Source organism: Abramis brama (assembly GCF_963993115.1).
Source record: "Abramis brama genome assembly, chromosome: 6".
Classification (NCBI taxonomy): Eukaryota; Metazoa; Chordata; class Actinopteri; order Cypriniformes; family Leuciscidae; genus Abramis; species Abramis brama.
In genome coordinates, this window is record NC_139968.1 from 44,262,725 (window position 1) to 44,279,889 (window position 17,165).

The following is a 17,165-nucleotide window of genomic DNA, read 5'->3' on the forward strand; positions in this document are numbered from 1 at the left end:
TATCCTCACAGAAACTGATATATGATGTTACAGTATCTGTGAGCTCATCCAGATCGGTGGCTGCAGCTTCAAAAACAGTCCAATCAGTGCAATCGAAGCAGGCCTGTAGATCCTGCTCTGCTTCATTGGTCCATCTTTTTACAGTCCTTATTACAGGTTTAGCTGATTTCAGTTTCTGCCTGTAGGTCGGTATAAGATGAACCAAACAGTGATCAGAGAGCCCCAAAGCTGCCCGTGGGACGGAGTGATACGCATTCTTTATCGTGGTGTAACAGTGGTCCAATATATTACTGTCTCTGGTAGGACATGTAACATGCTGTCTGTATTTTGGCAGTTCACGGGAGAGATTTGCTTTGTTAAAATCCCCAAGAATGATTAAAAGAGAGTCTGGGTACCTTTGTTCCATTTCAGCTATATGTTCAGCCAGCTGTTGTAGCGCTGCGCTCACACACGCGTCTGGAGGAATGTAAACATTCGCGAGAATGAATGAGGAAAACTCCCGCGGCGAGTAGAAAGGTTTACAGTTTATGAAATGCGCCTCTAAATTAGGAGAGCACATCTTCTTCAGTGTTGTTACATCTGAACACCAACTTTCGTTAATGAAGAAACACAATCCACCACCTCTCGTTTTCCCCGTTAGTTCCGCGATGCGATCCGCTCGGAACAGCTGGAAGCCCGGCAGATGTAGTGCGTTGTCCGGTATGGCTTCACTCAGCCAGGTTTCAGTGAAGCACAGAGCAGCGGAGTTTAAAAAATCCTTGATAGTGCGGGTGAGGAGAAGAAGTTCGTCCATTTTGTTAGGAAGAGATCGGAGATTCGCAAGATGAATACTGGGTAGTGCAGTGCGGAGGCCGCGCTCGCGGAGTTTAACCAGCGCGCCCGCGCGCTTCCCGCGTTTGCGTCTGACCGCGCGTTTGAACAACACCGCTGCCCCTCCAACGAGAATGTCCAGTAAAACGTCTGAGTTATCAAAATCTGTAAAAAACTTGTCTGGTGTGTGTTTCCTAATGTCCAGAAGTTCGTCTTTGGTGAAACTGATAGGAAAAGAATGACTAAACGCAGAACAAACGAACAAAAACAACACAATGACTGGAGAGCTCCACACCGAGGCAGCCATCCGCGGCGCCATCTAATGCGGTGCATGTCTCTTTAAATGATAATGAGGTGCATGTCTCTTTAAATGATAATGAGCAACTGCTTTTCCATGAGGCGTGTCGACACAAGACACGTAAAGTGATGCCTTGGCGGGAATATGCAATACGGGACAATCCGTCAGCGGGGGTGGGCGGAATATGAGCATTATGACATTATGGATTTTTTTAATTGTATGGTGGTTGTGTCCACACACTGCAAAGACACATTTATATGCAAATTTTGCATGGATAAAAGGATAAAATTATTGACTAAAGGGGGACTTTAAACCAAAACAATCAAATTGCAAGGAAAAAAGTGTGTTTAGTCCAGCAAACCTCCATCATTCTGCCTGAGGACACAGATTTCAGTGCTGATGGTTTCTCATGGCCGCTCATGCAGTGGATTACCGTCTGCACCGCACCTCCAGATTGATTCTGCCAGCAGGTGAAGGTGTCCTGATATGGTGTCAAGACTCGACGTACAGAACGGCTACAGATGGGTGAAGGTCAAATCAGAAGGTCTATTTAAGCCCGCTATCACTGTGATTATGTCCTGATTACCGTCCTTTAATTCTGTCACCTTGAACAGTTGACAGTACAGCTTAGAAAGACTGATCAATCGAACTTCAGTCTGTAATTTAGTTTCTATTAAAAGCTTGCAATGAAGCGCGGTCGGATACGTTCCCCAACCCACACGCCCGTAATTGAGTGTCCTTCTCGAGCCACATCTGAGTTTATGGAGTGTGGCACCTTACGAAAGACTCGTGCGAGACTTAAAATAATTAATGGGACTTGGCTAATGAACAGGACGGCTAGTCACGCGCCCATTTCCATTTTTTTTCCCCCTGCATTCAGTTGGAGATCCATTTCCCTCTCAAGCGCGCCATTCATGGAAATGCATTTGCATATTAAAACCGTTGACATACATACATAATTCAAATCGCAATTATCACATTCAGCAAAAGGCGTGGGAGAGCTGTCCTTCAAACACAATAGCTTTTAAAGGATTTATACGGCCGCGTTTGGAAGTGGACTATGGTCTGGCGGTGTAAATTACACACTGTATGGAACAAGTACTAATTAAAATTGATAACCAATTGACGTTATTTGTAGATATAATCGATGGGTAATTTCTATCGAAGCATGTTACTGGGAGACAGAACTACAAATCAAAGACTTAAACTTTGCAATTATGGGCTGATTATGGGATTATGGGTAAGCCCCGCCCCCCCTTAGTTACTGTTGCTAACTCGGACAAACAAACAGAGTTAGTTGCTAACTGTCTTACAATGACAGCTGTCGGTGTGAAAACCTCGTCCCAAGATGTTTTTGATCAATTTTGGACACAGAAGGACCACCTCTCGTCGAGGAGCATTCATGTGGGACTTACATTTGCCATGGAGGGATATATAAAATATTTTAAAATAAATATAGTGGGTAACAAAGTTAATTTGGATGAGGGTAAGATTAAATAAATGTACATTTAACCAGTTTAATATGAAGAGGCACTGAAGTGAAGACCTTCGTTAATGTGTTTTTTTTTTTTTACCTACACTGTACATGACGTGAGAACAGTTAGCTATTTAGGTTTGTACGTTAGCATGGACTCACTAACTTTAATTGTAACTTAATGAGAGACCAGAAACTGAACGTTTTCGTCTTCATTGGGATTGGGGTCGAATCCTTAGGGAACCAGATTACTGTCTCACATCATTGGATTAATACACAGCTTAATCCAAAGCAGACATTTTGCTCTGTCTTCTCTGGGTTTGGGAAATGGAATAAAATAAATTCCATTGCTCATGCTCTCAGGACACCTGGAATCAGTGTTACACGTCGTTTTACCAAGTTTTGCAGCATAAACAACATCAAAACGATGAGAGCGTTTCTCTATGGCGCCGAAACCTAAAGATGATACTCGACTGCCATTGGCTCATCTGCGTTCGAGGGGAGGGGCTTACCGATAGGTCAGTTATAAATTAACTTTTTCACTCACCGGCCAATTTGGCTCCTACATTTTTAAGTTACAGGCCATTCAGGACTAAAAATAATAATAATAATAATTATTATGTATATATATATATATATATATATATATATATGTATATATATATTGTTATGTCATATTCTTATATGTCAAATAAGCTGTGACATAATCTGGTTTATGCCTTTTTTTCCTATATATATATATATATATATATATATATATATATATATATACACATATATATATTTAGATTTCATAGCCAACATTAACTTCTTATTCAAACAAAATCCTGTCATCTAGCATCTTCTCTTCCTCTTTCATCCTCATGCTTTTCATAAAAAAATGTGTTTTAGGTGGACAGATCAATACAGGACAAAGAACATCAGAAAAATGTAGGATGTGGATAAATATCAATGTCTTTTCTGTTCACCAAATGCTTTTTAATCTTCGCTATTGCTTCAGTGCAAATGAACAAGCGCTGTTATTTGTTGTGTAGTGACGTGTGTGTTCAAGTAAGCCAGATATGAGCAGATTCTGTGCAATACGCTGTAATATATCATGATGATTTACAAGTATTTGCACTAAATCTGCACAGATTTGTCTAACACGAACTTCCCCATGAAGTGAGTAAACATAATAACACGCCAAATTGGCTCGTGATTTGACAGCGTTACACACCACAGTTGATTTTTACACGCATTTGGTGGGTGTTCATTTCTAACCTTGGTTTGCACTGAGAAACACAGGAAAAATTCTCCACTTGCCGACTTTTTGGACTATCCTCTTTCCAGAACACGACAGCCAATCCTCAACATGCAAAAATGATTGACAGGCCGACACCGCCTACACAATTTTTGATTGAGCCAGAAATAAACCAGCACAACCAGAGTCTTTACAGAGCCGAGGGCTATCATGGAGACGAGAGGACGCCGTGTGATATCAGGTAATAGGGACACTTTAAGTGCCAAAAACGGCAAATTCCTTCCTTTTAGGAAGGTTTCAAAATAAGATTTTCCCCACCTTCTGAAAAGAGTCGAGTGTCAAAACCCATCAGGGTCAATGCTGGACTTGGCACTGACCTCACGGGGCCTTTTAGAGGAAAAGATTAACAGGTTCTGTCAAGGCAGCGCGAGTCTTTTCATCGATTACGATTAGATCTGTGACGGCGAGAGAGAAGGAGCGCTCTTAAAAACACATCTACCTCTGCCTGCGACAGCTCATTTTATCCAGACAATTCGACTTTATCCAGACGCTAGATCAAAGGCATGGATCCAATATCCGGCGTGCAATAATTTTGCAAACATTATGTTCAAAGGCAAGAGAGATTAGAGGCGGATAACCAGGAGAAATGACTCTGAGAATGAGCTACTCATGTGAAAAGCATCCCAACATTTCACCAGCATGCGACGATTCGCAAGATTTCAATATGCCGGAAAGCGCAGGAACTAGTAGTCCAGAGAGGATAGAGATCGGACTCGTGGATATTATTATTATTATTATTATTAGGTGTGGAGGTCCTGTCAAGCGTCACTCGGTATATCCAGGGTTTTTCCATCGTGACGTCAGTAAACAGGTGTTACCCACAACCACATCAGTTTAACATTGGTTTAACAAACCTGTATGACGTTCGAAGATATCTTGTAGAACGCTGGGAACAGAGCAATTTTTGGACCCCATTGACTTTCATTGTATTGACGAAATAAACACATTTTTCAAGATAAATTGCTTGGGATGTTCCTATTTTGAAGCTGCTTTTGATAAAAGCATCAGCAAAATAAATCAACGTCGCTCCAAAACCAGTATAACGTTCTTCTGCGGAACACAAAAGAAGAACGAACGACTTTGGACCCCATTGACTTTCATTGTATGGATGAAATAAAAAAATATATATATATCTTCCTTTGTGATATATATATACAGTACCAGTCAAAAGTTTGGAAACATTACTATTTTTAATGTTTTTGAAAGAAGTCTCTTATGCTCATCAAGCCTGCAGTTAAAAAAACAAACAAACAAAAAAAACAGTAATATTATGAAATATTATTACAATTTAAAATAATGGTTCTCTTTTTTAATATACTTTAAAATGTAATTTATTTTTGTGATGCAAAGCTGAATTTTCATCAGCAAGTACTCCAGTCTTTGGTGTCTTATGATCCTTCAGAAATCATTCTAATATGATGATTTATGATCAATGATGGAAACAGTTGTGCTGTTTAATATATTTTTATGGAATACTTTTTTCAGGATTCATTGATGAGTAAAACGTTAACAGCATTTATTCATAAAAACAGCATTTATTCAAAATAAAAACATTTCTAACAATATAAATCGTTACCATCACCTTTTATCAATTTAACGCATCCTTGTTGAATTAAAGTACTAATTTCTTTTAAAAAAAATAGTTATTGTTCCCAAACTTTTGAACGGTAGTGTATATTGTTACAAAAGATTTCTATTCTAAATAAATACAGTTCTTTTTAACTTTTTATTCATCAAATAATCCTGAAAAAAGTATCTCAGGTTATAAAAAAAATATTAAACAGCACAACTGTTTCCAACATTGATCATAAATCATCATATTAGAAATTTTTCTGAAGGATCATAAGACACCAAAGACTGGAGTACTTGCTGATGAAAATTCAGCTTTGCATCACAAAAATAAATTACATTTTAAAGTATATTAAAAAAGATAACCATTATTTTAAATTGTAATAATATTTCATAATATTACTTTTTTTTTTTTTTTTGTTTCTTTTAACTGCAGGCTTGATGAGCATAAGAGACTTCTTTCAAAAACATTAAAAATAGTAATGTTTCCAAACTTTTGACTGGTACTGTATATATATATATATGATAAATGGCTTGGGATGTTCCAATTTGGAAGCCACTCTCGATAAAAGCGCCAGCTAAATGAATAAATGTGTGAATATTTTTTTTAATCCTGTCTTTTTTCCCACGCACAGCAACTACACACCACAATCCTCTCGACTCCGCCAGCATTTACAGCGCGATTACACTGCAGAAAATGCTTTTCTTACTTAGTATTTTTGTCTTGTTTCCAGTCCAAATATCTAAAAACTCTTAAATCAAGATGCATTTACTAGATGAGTAAAATGACATAAGATATTAAGTCTTGTTTTCTGGGGAAATAAATAAAAATTAAGTGAGTTTTTGCTTAAAACAAGCAAAATTATCTGCCAATGGGGTCAGAAAAATAATGTTGTTTCTGTTTGAATTAACGTTATTTTTCTGACCCCATTGGCAGATAATTTCGCTTGTTTTAAGCATCAACTCACTTAATTTAGATTAATTCCCCTGGAAAACAGGACATAATATCTTATGTCATTTTACTCATCTAGTAAATGCATCCTGATTTAAGAAGTTTTAGATATTTGGACTGGAAACAAGACAAAAATACTAAGTAAGAAAAGCATTTTTTGCAGTGTATGCCGAGTTTTTGAGCATTGAGATGCTTCTTCCAGCTTTGAACAATCAAAAGAGGCATCTTTCCTCAAGCTGAAGGGTCTATTACGTCTAGGTTAATGACAGGCCGTGTACCTGATTACCGGCAGGCCTTGTGCACCTGTTTCAATCGTGCCTCTTTCTGTATATTTCCGCAGAGAACGCAGTGTGCCTGCTATTCTTCTCAAAGGGCGGATGAAACAACAGACCTGAATGTTTGCTTGATTCCTCGACGTCGACGAGGCTTTTTTTCTGGGAACAAAAATGGTCATGTGTAATTTCCGTCTGCCGGTGGAACGCTGTGTTCCTTAAAAGCCGGAGGGAATAAAGGACAGCATGAAACCCTTCCTGACTCTAATTCCCCCCATTCCAGAGTTCGCTTTATACACAAATTATTGTGTTTTTTTCCCAGTGAGGCATCAGCTCAAAACAAAAAGCCCAGGACAAACACAACAAAACCCAAGTGGGGCTTCAACACAACGGGCAATTAGTCGAGAGAAAGCGGCGGGTACCGAGACGAAATCCAAAAGCTGAAACACTCTCAGTCTGTGACTTTAATGGGAGAACGGCTTGTACTGTTCGGAAAAAGACTAAATCAACACTTGGTTTAAGAACCAATCACGTTCCCTGCCAAATGCATTCACATACCATGTTAAAAATTAAGAGCGTAGAGGAAAATTGACGAATAGTTTGTCATGTCGTTCCAAACTTTTATGACGTTCTTCTGCTGAACACAAAAGAAGATATTTTGTAGAACGTTACTTTGGACCCCATTGACTTTCATTGTGTGGACGAAATCAAAAACATCTTTCAAGATATCTTCTTTTGTGGTATATGATAAATTGCTTGGGATGTATGTGCAACAGGTAAGTTTAATACTCCAGGTATATTCCTGACTTAACTGTCTAATTTCTAACCCAAGACATAGACTTATTTGTACAGACTTTAGATATGCATCAATTTTGCATAATAAAGACTGATTTTGAACATCCTCATAAAGCATTTCAGATGAGACAATTGGTGTGTCCATTTACTGCCCCCTAGTGTAAAACCACATATGATCACAGACATGAAACAATCCATCAGGCTCCTTCAACTCACAATTATGACAATTGTGTACATAAATTATGTATATAAACCTGATAGCTAGGTAAAAAAGGGTTTATGTGTCAAACATCAATCCCACACTTCTGGATGCTGAATGATCATTATTAAAAATACAATAAACAACAAATTGACGTTATTTGTTTAACAAAAAGTTTATGTTTAAATATAATGGTAGCACTTTAGTTCAGGGTCCAGTTCTCACTATTAACTATAGTTGCTTATTATCATGCATATTACTATGATATTGGCTGTTTATTAGTACTTATAAAGCACATATTAATGTCTTATTCTGCATGATCATATTCTACATCCTAAACTTAACCACTACCTTACTAACTATTAATAAGCAATAATTAGGAGTTAATTGAGGCAAAAGTCGTAGTTAATAGTGAGAATTGGACCCTAATCTAAAGTGTGACCAATATAGTTTATGAAACACAGTAAATCAAATGTAATAAATACATTTTTTGTGCAAAACTTAGGGCGTAAGTCATTAATACTTTTATTCATCAGGGATGCATTACTTGATCAAAAGTGACAGTAAAGACATTTATAATTTTACAAAGGGTTTCGATTTCAAATAAATGTTGTGATTTTTAACTCTCTATGTATCAAAGAATCCTGAAAACGATCACATGAAGCAGCACGACCGTTTTCAACACTGATAATAATCATAAATGTTTCTTGAGCAGCGAATCATCATATTAGAGTGATTTTTGAAGGATCATGTGACACTGAAGACTGGAGTAATGATGCTTTGATCACAGGAATAAATTACACTTTACTGTATATTCACATAGAGAACAGCTGATTTACATTGAAATAATATTTCACAATTTTTACTGTATTTTTGATCAAATAAATGGTAAGCAAAAGAGAAACAATCTTACCAACCCAAACTTTTGAATGGTAATATATATATATATATATATATAATGTTTTTGAAAGAGTCTCTTCTGCTCACCAAGGCTGCATTTATTTTATTAAAAATACAAAACAAACAGTAAAAATTGTGAAATATTATCACAATTTTAAAAGCTGAATGTTCAGCATCATTACTCCAGTCTTCAGTGTCACATGATCCTTCAGAAATCACTCTAATATGATGATTTGATGCTCAAGGTAGTATATATATATATATATATATACACACACACACATATATAGTTAATATCTAGACAGATTCTCCAATCTTACCAGCACTTTGTGATTTTTCTGCGAGGAATTCCCTTATTTTCTCCACCCAGAGGAACAGAATATTCTCCCCAGTATTCTCCCTAAACAAGACAATCACATTTCATATTTCATATCCACATAGATACACTGATCTGCGAGTGAAATGACACACACTCACACATACAGCTCCTCTAAACTGTTGGACAGGGTCCTTCTGTCGGGTCCCCGGAGCCAGGCCGCGCTGTCAGGAGAAACACACACCAATCACTGCACATTTACTTCACATTTCTTTATTATCTGCACTGAAAGCAATATACATACTTGATCTGATATATTGGAGGCGCTGAGCTCGGATAATCTGGAGGAAGTATGATCTTCAAACAAAAATGAACATGCATTTAATATTAGTGCTGGGCAACGATTAATCGCATCCAAAATAAAAGTTTGTGTTTACATGATATATGTGTGTGTACTGTGTATAATTATTTTGTGTATATAAATACACACACACATATTTGCATGTATATATTGTATATTTATTTTATATATAAATAACACATTTTCTTAAATATATACATGCATGTGTGTGTGTTTATATATACAAAATAATTATACACAGTACACACACATTTATTATGTAAACACACTTTTATTTTGAATGCGACTGATCGCTGCACAGCCCTATTTAATATTCATGAGCGCGTTTTGCATATTCATAAGTTCGATCTATGTTTCGTATACCTGTAAACAGACCGTCCATGTGGGCTTCTGGGTGTCATCTGATATTCTGATGCAGAAAACTCTCGAAGCTTCATCAATCACACACCATTCTTCCCCATAGATGGAGGAAAGCGCCTCAATCTCCTCTATCTGTGTGATAAACATCAGCTCAGCTCAGCTCATCATCATAAGACAGAGTAACAGAGGCATATATACCTGAGACTGCAGGTCAGCATCACTACTCTCTTCTGATGAGTCCATCGAGTTCAACACATGACTAAAAAAATAAATAAATAAATCAACACATGACTGCTGAGGAAAAGTTCCTGTTGCGCACAGATTTCACTGTTAAAGTCGGACTTGTTAATATGTATACGCCTTATTAATATGTATATGAATATAATGTACCGTGAGACAGTGAGAAGTACATTTATATATTCAAAGTGACAGATAAAACGCACGTGGTCTTGAAGAGGGAAAAGTCTCAAAACAACACACGCACAGTGCTTCCGGGTTAGAGCATGGGGTCACGTGGGCATCTGATAATTATTGTATGTTTGCATAATGTGTTATTGTTCATATGTGTTTACGTATTTGGATGTGAGACATACAGAATAAAAGGTTCATATTATAATGAATAAATATTACGTTGTATTCAATATTGAAATGTGAAATATGAAATATTAGTATTCAAGTTATTGTTTTTTTATTTTAATTACTTTTGTTTTAAATGTTTTAATTACTGATATTAATGTAAGTTAAATGGATATATTAAATATAATATTTTACTACTACATTACATTATTGACATATTCTAAAAAATAAATAATTTAATAAAATATTATATATACTTTTGATATTGTATTTGATTATTAATATGATAGAATATTAATAGAAAGATCCATATTATATGGAATAAGTATTATATTAATAATATTTATTTTAGTTATGTATTCTAATTATTTATAAATATTAACATTTTTTATTTTTATTATTTTTATTTTACATTTTTTTATTATTAATGTCAATATAGATTAACTTTATATATTAAATATAATATTTCACTGCTACATTAAATTATTGAAGTTCTAAAAAATAAATAATTTATTTGATTAGTAATATTATATACGTTTGATATATATTTGTGTTCGTTTATTAATATGATAGAATAAAAAGTCCATATTATTTGGAATAAATATAATATTAATAATATTTCTTTAAAAGCTCTTATATTACTAATATAAATGTTTTATCACCATTCCGTTATTATATATTGGATAGTATTATATTGATTCTAAATCATTAAAATGTAAAAAAGAAAAAAAAATACTATATTTGATTATTAATTGTATATTTATTGTATGTTTTTTATTGAATGTTATTACAATTAATTATAATAATGTTTTTATTGTTATCTGTTATATTGTTATTTTATCTGCCAGTCTGTTTCTAGAATTAGATGGAGTAAAAAGGGAAAAAAGATCTAGATGGAGTGACGTTGAAAGAGCACTAATGAGCCAAGCCCCATCGCCAACCAATCAAACCACGGCATTCAAAAACGTAGCCCGTCAGCCAGTAGCAGAGAACTGCCTCATTAATTATTCATGACATGCCAATGTTGTTCCACCTCACGCGGGCTGGCGGAGGAGAAAAACATACTGGAAACGAGTGAAGATCGTCACCATGGCGACAGCAATTTATCTCGAACATTATCTCGATAGTGAGTATAATTCACTTCCGAACAAATACAGCGGATTTAACGGTTTTTTTTACGCGGGATTAAGGTGTTTTAAGAGGTCCAGTTTGAGGATGTTTTGATGGCTAATGTCAGATTAGCATTAGCGAGCTTCAGCTAGTCAGCCAACAGGTTGATTAGCTTATTTTCTACTGTACAACACTGCGTAAATCTACGTGATTCGTTTATTTTGTTGTTTAAGTGGTTTTATATACATCTATTGTGAAACCAAAACAAGTTGTAAATGCATTACAGAAAGTAGTTAGCCAGCATGCTAACAACATGCTAAGTCAACAAAGTCATGTTATGTGAGATTTTATGTGTGTATATGTATTTGTGCTCAGGTATCTGTCTAGATAAATAGAAGATGGTGGTCTAGAACGTTCCTCTTGTATGTAAACAGTACTTTTTTTTTAACTTGAGATATTTTTATGACTCTAGGCATTGAAAACCTGCCCTGTGAGCTCCAGAGAAACTTCACACTTATGCGGGAACTGGACAACAGAGCGGAGGGTGAGATGACATCTTAAATCATACTGTGCCGTCTACCTAGGGAGCACCTTTGGGTATTATAGGGCGTTCAGTATCGTGACCCAGTCCCGGAGAAGTGTCATGAAAATGGATGAAATTGATGGATGTGTTTTTGGTCCCCCCCCTTCTTTTGCAGAAAAGAAATGCGAAATCGATAAGCTCGCAGAAGAATACATCACTAACGTCCGAAACCTGGCCCCCGATCAGAGAGTGGAGCACCTGCAAAAGATTCAGAACGGATTCAGCAAATGTAAAGAATACAGCGACGACAAAGTGCAGCTCGCCATGCAGACGTACGAGATGGTCAGTGCCGGCGATCCCAGACCGGGTGGAAACCTGGAAATATGGGAATTTCAAATGTGTGATTTACATGGATATTTCTATTCTCAGTTTGTCAGAAAAGATGGAAGTTTGTTTTTATAGTAAATATAATTTTCTGTATTTTAATTTAATTATTGAGGAGATTTCGCAATTTGCAAACGCAATATGATTTAAAAGTTGAAATTAATTTTACAGTGTGGGAACCTCAAACATGTTTATTTAAAAAAAATTGCGTTTATCTTCCCATGACGGTCAAAAATGGCCTGATTTTGTTTTGTTTTTTATTTCAATTAAATGAATGTACTATAATTTAGTTTGATAATGTTTTTTTATTTCATATTTTGTATTTTTAGGGGATTTTATGTTGCTAAATTATATTTATGCAATAGTTATAATCCATTTATTCACTTTTTGAGCATAGACTCAAACTCATAAATCTTGAATGCTTTGGAGCAACAGACTGAAGTTTGGTCTCTTTTTAAAGACGACACTTGGCTTTAGTGTAAAAAAAAGTGAACTTGAAATAAGTTATACAATTTTACATTTATTGTTATGAAAAATGCACTAAAAACAGTTTTCAATTCTTATGTGAAATACATATTTTCCAAAACACATTTTTCTCTAAAACTGTGAGAAAATCAAAGCCATAAATCTGAACAAGTCGTGTTCCAAATTTGAGTTTGATATCTTAAAAAAATGAAATCTAGTTTCAGAAAAGCACCAGAGGGTGTGTGTAATAAGGTTGTTTTATTATACTTTAATCATATTTAGAATTTTATTTGGATAATTTTGAGTAATTTCCTTATGTGCTTTTGTCATTGCATTTATTTTTTTATATTGCTATTTAGGTTTAATTTATTTTTATTTCAGTTTTAGATCCAAGCAGTTCAACTTATTTCAGTTTATTGCCAAGGCATCATTTCAAATTATCATTTACTATAAGTTTTTCAACTAATATTTACATTTGACTTTTTTCAGCTTTATTTAAATGAACAGAAATGTTTTAATAGTTTTAGTTAACGATAATAACCCTGTCCAGTCAATCACTGCGCTGTTGTTTTGAATAGTTAACATATTGTTTTGTTTCTTTTTTAAGTATCATTTTTTTAACATGAATTTTTTTGGTATTATTATTAAAAATAACCCCGAGCTTGTTCTCACTAGGTGGACAAACACATCCGAAGGCTGGATGCTGACCTCGCTCGCTTCGAGAACGAGCTGAAGGAGAAGTTGGACGTCAGCGGCTACGAAAGTCCAGACAACAGAACGCCCAAGAGTAAGACACAACGTGGCTCGTTTTGGACAAATACATCGCGTGTCATACTGTACATGATCAAATATATATGAAGTGTTGTCCTCTGTAGAGGTGAGTGGCAGAGGAAGCCTGAAGGAAAAACGACGACCGAAAGGAAGAGGACGGAAATCTTCAGACGACGACTCGCCACGGAAAAAGAAAATGAAAAACGGGTAAGAGTCAACTTTAGGAAATGCTTCGCCCAAAAATGGCAATCATACGAGTAGGAAGCAGCATCAGCTTTGTTTCCATCCATTTTTATGCAAATTTTGGGATACCTCATAAAACAACGCTGGATTAAAATCCAAGATGCACATAAATTCTAAAAATGCGCTTAAAAAAACGCATGCGCTCAATTGGAAACACTGAATAAATCCCAAGACTCACAACATAAACCTCACATGTCTTTGCCTCAGCAGAGGCTGTGATTGGATAACTGGAGTAACCAGCGGACCAATCACATCGCAGCATCTCAAATGTTGGTTGAGTCAAAGTCTGTCATCAGAATGATTTTGTTCCCTCGACCACATGGGATGGAAACGCTGCTTTATTCGCAGATTTTAATGCAATATTCCAATTTTCCACGTAATGTTTGACTATTTCCACTTTGTTTTCCGCAGCCCTGAGTTCTCTGAATCCGTCTTACCAGTTCACCCATCAGACGTCTTAGACATGCCTGTGGATCCCAACGAACCCACGTACTGCCTGTGTCACCAAGTGTCGTACGGAGAAATGATCGGATGCGACAACATGGATGTACGAGCGGATGTCACGTCCATTCACTTTAAACTGTTGTTTTTTGTGCCTTTCCTCATGTATTTCTTTAACAAACAAACAAAAATGCTTTTCTTCACAGTGTCCCATCGAGTGGTTTCACTTCGCCTGTGTTGATCTGACAACAAAACCCAAAGGGAAATGGTACGTCGGTCTGTTCGGAGTTGCTCAATGAGGAACCGTCCATATCTTTGTTTTTGATGATCACCAAACAGCTTTTCTTTTCTTTCTTCCAGGTTCTGTCCACGATGCACCCAGGATCGAAAGAAAAAATGAGATGTTGAGATTACATTTCTATATGAATATACATATGCATATATATGTATTTTGTCTAAGTGGTAAAATAGGATAATATATACTCCTTTATATGGCCATGATGAAATATATGAGGGTCACGAGAAAAAACAAAGTTTTTATTTTTCAAAGTACTTGAAATGTTTCCATTTGTTTGAGTTTCATTCTGTGTTGTCAAATTGTCTTTTTAGGCAATTTCGGATATATTATATATGATATAGGCTATCTATATATTTTCCTCTCTTTACTTACTGATTATTTTTATGAAGCTTCAAGCATCCAAACTCTTGTGCTTTGCTCATGAAATGTTTTTAGCGCGGCAACAAGTCGTTCGGCACGATTTCACTTTTAAGACGCTGGATTCGGCAGCCAACGCACGATTGTATTTCCCGCTCTTGCACTTAAAGTCCAGTACGACTACTTTTCCTGAAACTACCGATTTGCTTTGAAACTCTCTCTGTTGTTAGAGAGAACTTTGAAGTGCAAGTAAAGTGTTTAATTATAGAAGCTTGTTTCCGCCATGGAATAAAACCATTTAAAAGATAATTGCGAGATATAATGTCAGAATTGGGATGTATAAACTCGCAATTACAAGAAAAAGTCTGAATTGTGAGATATAAACTTGCAATTGCAAGAAATAAAGTCAGAATTGCGGTGTATAAACTCGCAATTTGCAAGAAATAAAGACAGAATTGTGAGATATAAACTCGCGATTCTGACTTTTTTTCTCGCAATTTTGACTTTTTTTCTCGCAATTATGACTTTTTTTCTCGCAATTATGACTTTTTCTTGCAATTGCGAGATATAAACCTTTGCGCGATTAGGAACGATTAAAATTGAAAGCTTGTCTCCGCTGCATAATAAAAATAAAAAAAAGGTAATTGCGACATTTTTATCCCACATTTTTTACTTTTTTTTCTCGCAATTGTGTGATATAAACTTGCAATTAACTTTTTTTTATTTATTATTCTGTAGCGGAGACAAGATTTCGTATTTAATCGTTCCTAATCGTGCAGTTGCAGATAATAACCCAAAATCTCAAGGTATAACTGCCGTCATTTGAGGCTTTTCCGCTCGAGTTGGACAATCAAGTTCCGCTTCATTCTTCGCTTTATTTCCGAGAATCTTTTGCCGAACTTAAAGCGATTAACTACTGCATTTCAAAGCGACAGTACACGTGCGACGTCTCGTTGTTGAATGTTTTAAACGTGTGATTTTGGCAGTATCTGCCGTCTTTTCTCCAGCAGCTTTGATGCACTTTTTAATCGACGGGACTCGGCACTTGTGGCTTGTCGCTTTCCGATTCAAAGCCGTTTTTAATGCGCAAACAAAATGTCAAGAGGATCTACCAAAGTGAGATTAAGCGGTGTTAACGCTGCTCTTGTGTTATTTTACGATTCTATATGTGATCCAAATATAAAACATGAAATATTACTTCTATCATATTGACGTGAGACTACCTTATTGAACACACGTACCTGTACGTCTTTATATCGTGTCATCAGTAGTGGGTAAAGAATCCACAGGGTTGAAAGTGTGACAATCAAGTAGCGTTTTATTTTTTCATGTTTAACTTTCCCTGGATATATGTTCCGTACAGCTTTTCGTAAAAACAAATAAATATTTACCATTAAAAGTCGTCTTGTCGTTTAAAATGTATGTCAAGTGTTGTGATGTTTTGGTATCATTATCAGTGTTGGGGAAAGTAATGCATTACAATATTGCGTTACTCCCTTAAAAAGTAACTAATTGCGTTACTTAATTACTTTTTAGAAAAGTAATACGTTGCGTTACTTCTTTTTTTTTCACCTGGGGTGGGCTTGGTTTTTTATAACAAAAAAGTTATATTTTTGGACAAATGTAAAGACCCTTTCACACCAAAAGTGAAATAATAAGCCTCAGGCTGAAGGGAATGCAGATTCACGTGTGTACAGTAGAGATAGAGTACAGTAGAGTACAGTTGTGTACAGTAGAGATATAGTACAGTAGAGAGAGTACGGTAGTGTACAGTAGAGATATAGTACAGTGGTGTACAGTAAAGGTAGAGATAGAGCAGTGTACAGTAGAGTACAGTAGTGTACAGTGGAGGTAGAGTACAGTAGAGGTATAATAGAGAGTACAGTAGAGATAGAGTACAGTAGGGGTAGAGTACGGTAGTGTACAGTAGAGATAGAGTACAGTAGAGATCATACAGTAGTGTACAGTAGAGATAGAGTAGAGTACAGTAGAGATAGAGTACAGTAGTGTACAGAGGAGGTAGAGTACAGTGGAGGTATAGTAGAGAGAGTACAGTAGAGATAGAGTACAGTAGAGTACAGTAGAGGAAGAGTACGGTAGTGTACAGTAGAGGTAGAGTACAGTAGTGTACAGTAGAGGTAGAGTACAGTAGAGATAGAGTACAGTAGAGGTAGAGTACGGTAGTGTACAGTATAGGTAGAGTACGGTAGTGTACAGTGGAGGTAGTGTACAGTAGAGGTAGAGTACGGTAGAGTAGAGGTAGAGTACAGTAGAGGTAGAGTACGGTAGAGGTAGAGTACGGTAGTGTACAGTAGAGATAGTACAGTAGAGGTAGAGTACAGTAGAGGTAGAGTACGGTAGAGGTATAGTAGAGAGAGTACAGTAGAGAGA

General features: G+C 36.1%; 2 protein-coding genes across 6 annotated transcripts in view; one reads left to right on the top strand and one right to left on the bottom strand.

Annotated features, from left to right (window-relative positions):
• impact (impact RWD domain protein) overlaps positions 1-10,120 on the bottom strand; it is a 52,915-nt gene extending 42,795 nt beyond the window's left edge. The window contains exons 1-6 of one of the 5 annotated variants that reach the window (XM_084116772.1): positions 10,050-10,120; positions 9,805-9,865; positions 9,610-9,738; positions 9,190-9,242; positions 9,053-9,109; positions 8,890-8,969 (exon numbers count right to left, since the gene is read on the bottom strand). In XM_084116772.1, the coding sequence (XP_083972898.1) occupies positions 8,890-8,969; positions 9,053-9,109; positions 9,190-9,242; positions 9,610-9,738; positions 9,805-9,849 (364 nt within the window). In that variant the 5' untranslated portion in view covers positions 9,850-9,865; positions 10,050-10,120. Of the gene's footprint in view, positions 1-8,889; positions 8,970-9,046; positions 9,110-9,189; positions 9,243-9,609; positions 9,739-9,804; positions 9,971-9,996 lie in introns of those variants that run through there. The other 4 variants (XM_084116769.1, XM_084116771.1, XM_084116768.1 and 1 more) reach the window with 4 other exon arrangements.
• Positions 10,121-11,157: 1,037 nt separating this feature from the next.
• Positions 11,158-16,173, top strand: ing5a (inhibitor of growth family, member 5a). The gene is made up of 8 exons (XM_084116773.1): positions 11,158-11,308; positions 11,765-11,836; positions 11,991-12,157; positions 13,340-13,451; positions 13,540-13,642; positions 14,090-14,225; positions 14,326-14,387; positions 14,480-16,173. Exons 1-8 carry the CDS (start codon positions 11,272-11,274, stop codon positions 14,517-14,519), a joined length of 729 nt encoding a protein of 242 aa, XP_083972899.1. The 5' UTR covers positions 11,158-11,271; the 3' UTR covers positions 14,520-16,173.
• Positions 16,174-17,165: the final 992 nt, after the last annotated feature.

Coding starts and splice junctions, on each gene's coding strand:
- ing5a (XM_084116773.1), top strand. CDS start 11,272: ATGGCGACAGCAATTTATCTCGAACATTATCTCGATA. Junction 13,452..13,539: donor AGACAACAGAACGCCCAAGA/GTAAGACACAAC, acceptor TGTCCTCTGTAG/AGGTGAGTGGCAGAGGAAGC. Junction 13,643..14,089: donor AAAAAGAAAATGAAAAACGG/GTAAGAGTCAAC, acceptor TGTTTTCCGCAG/CCCTGAGTTCTCTGAATCCG.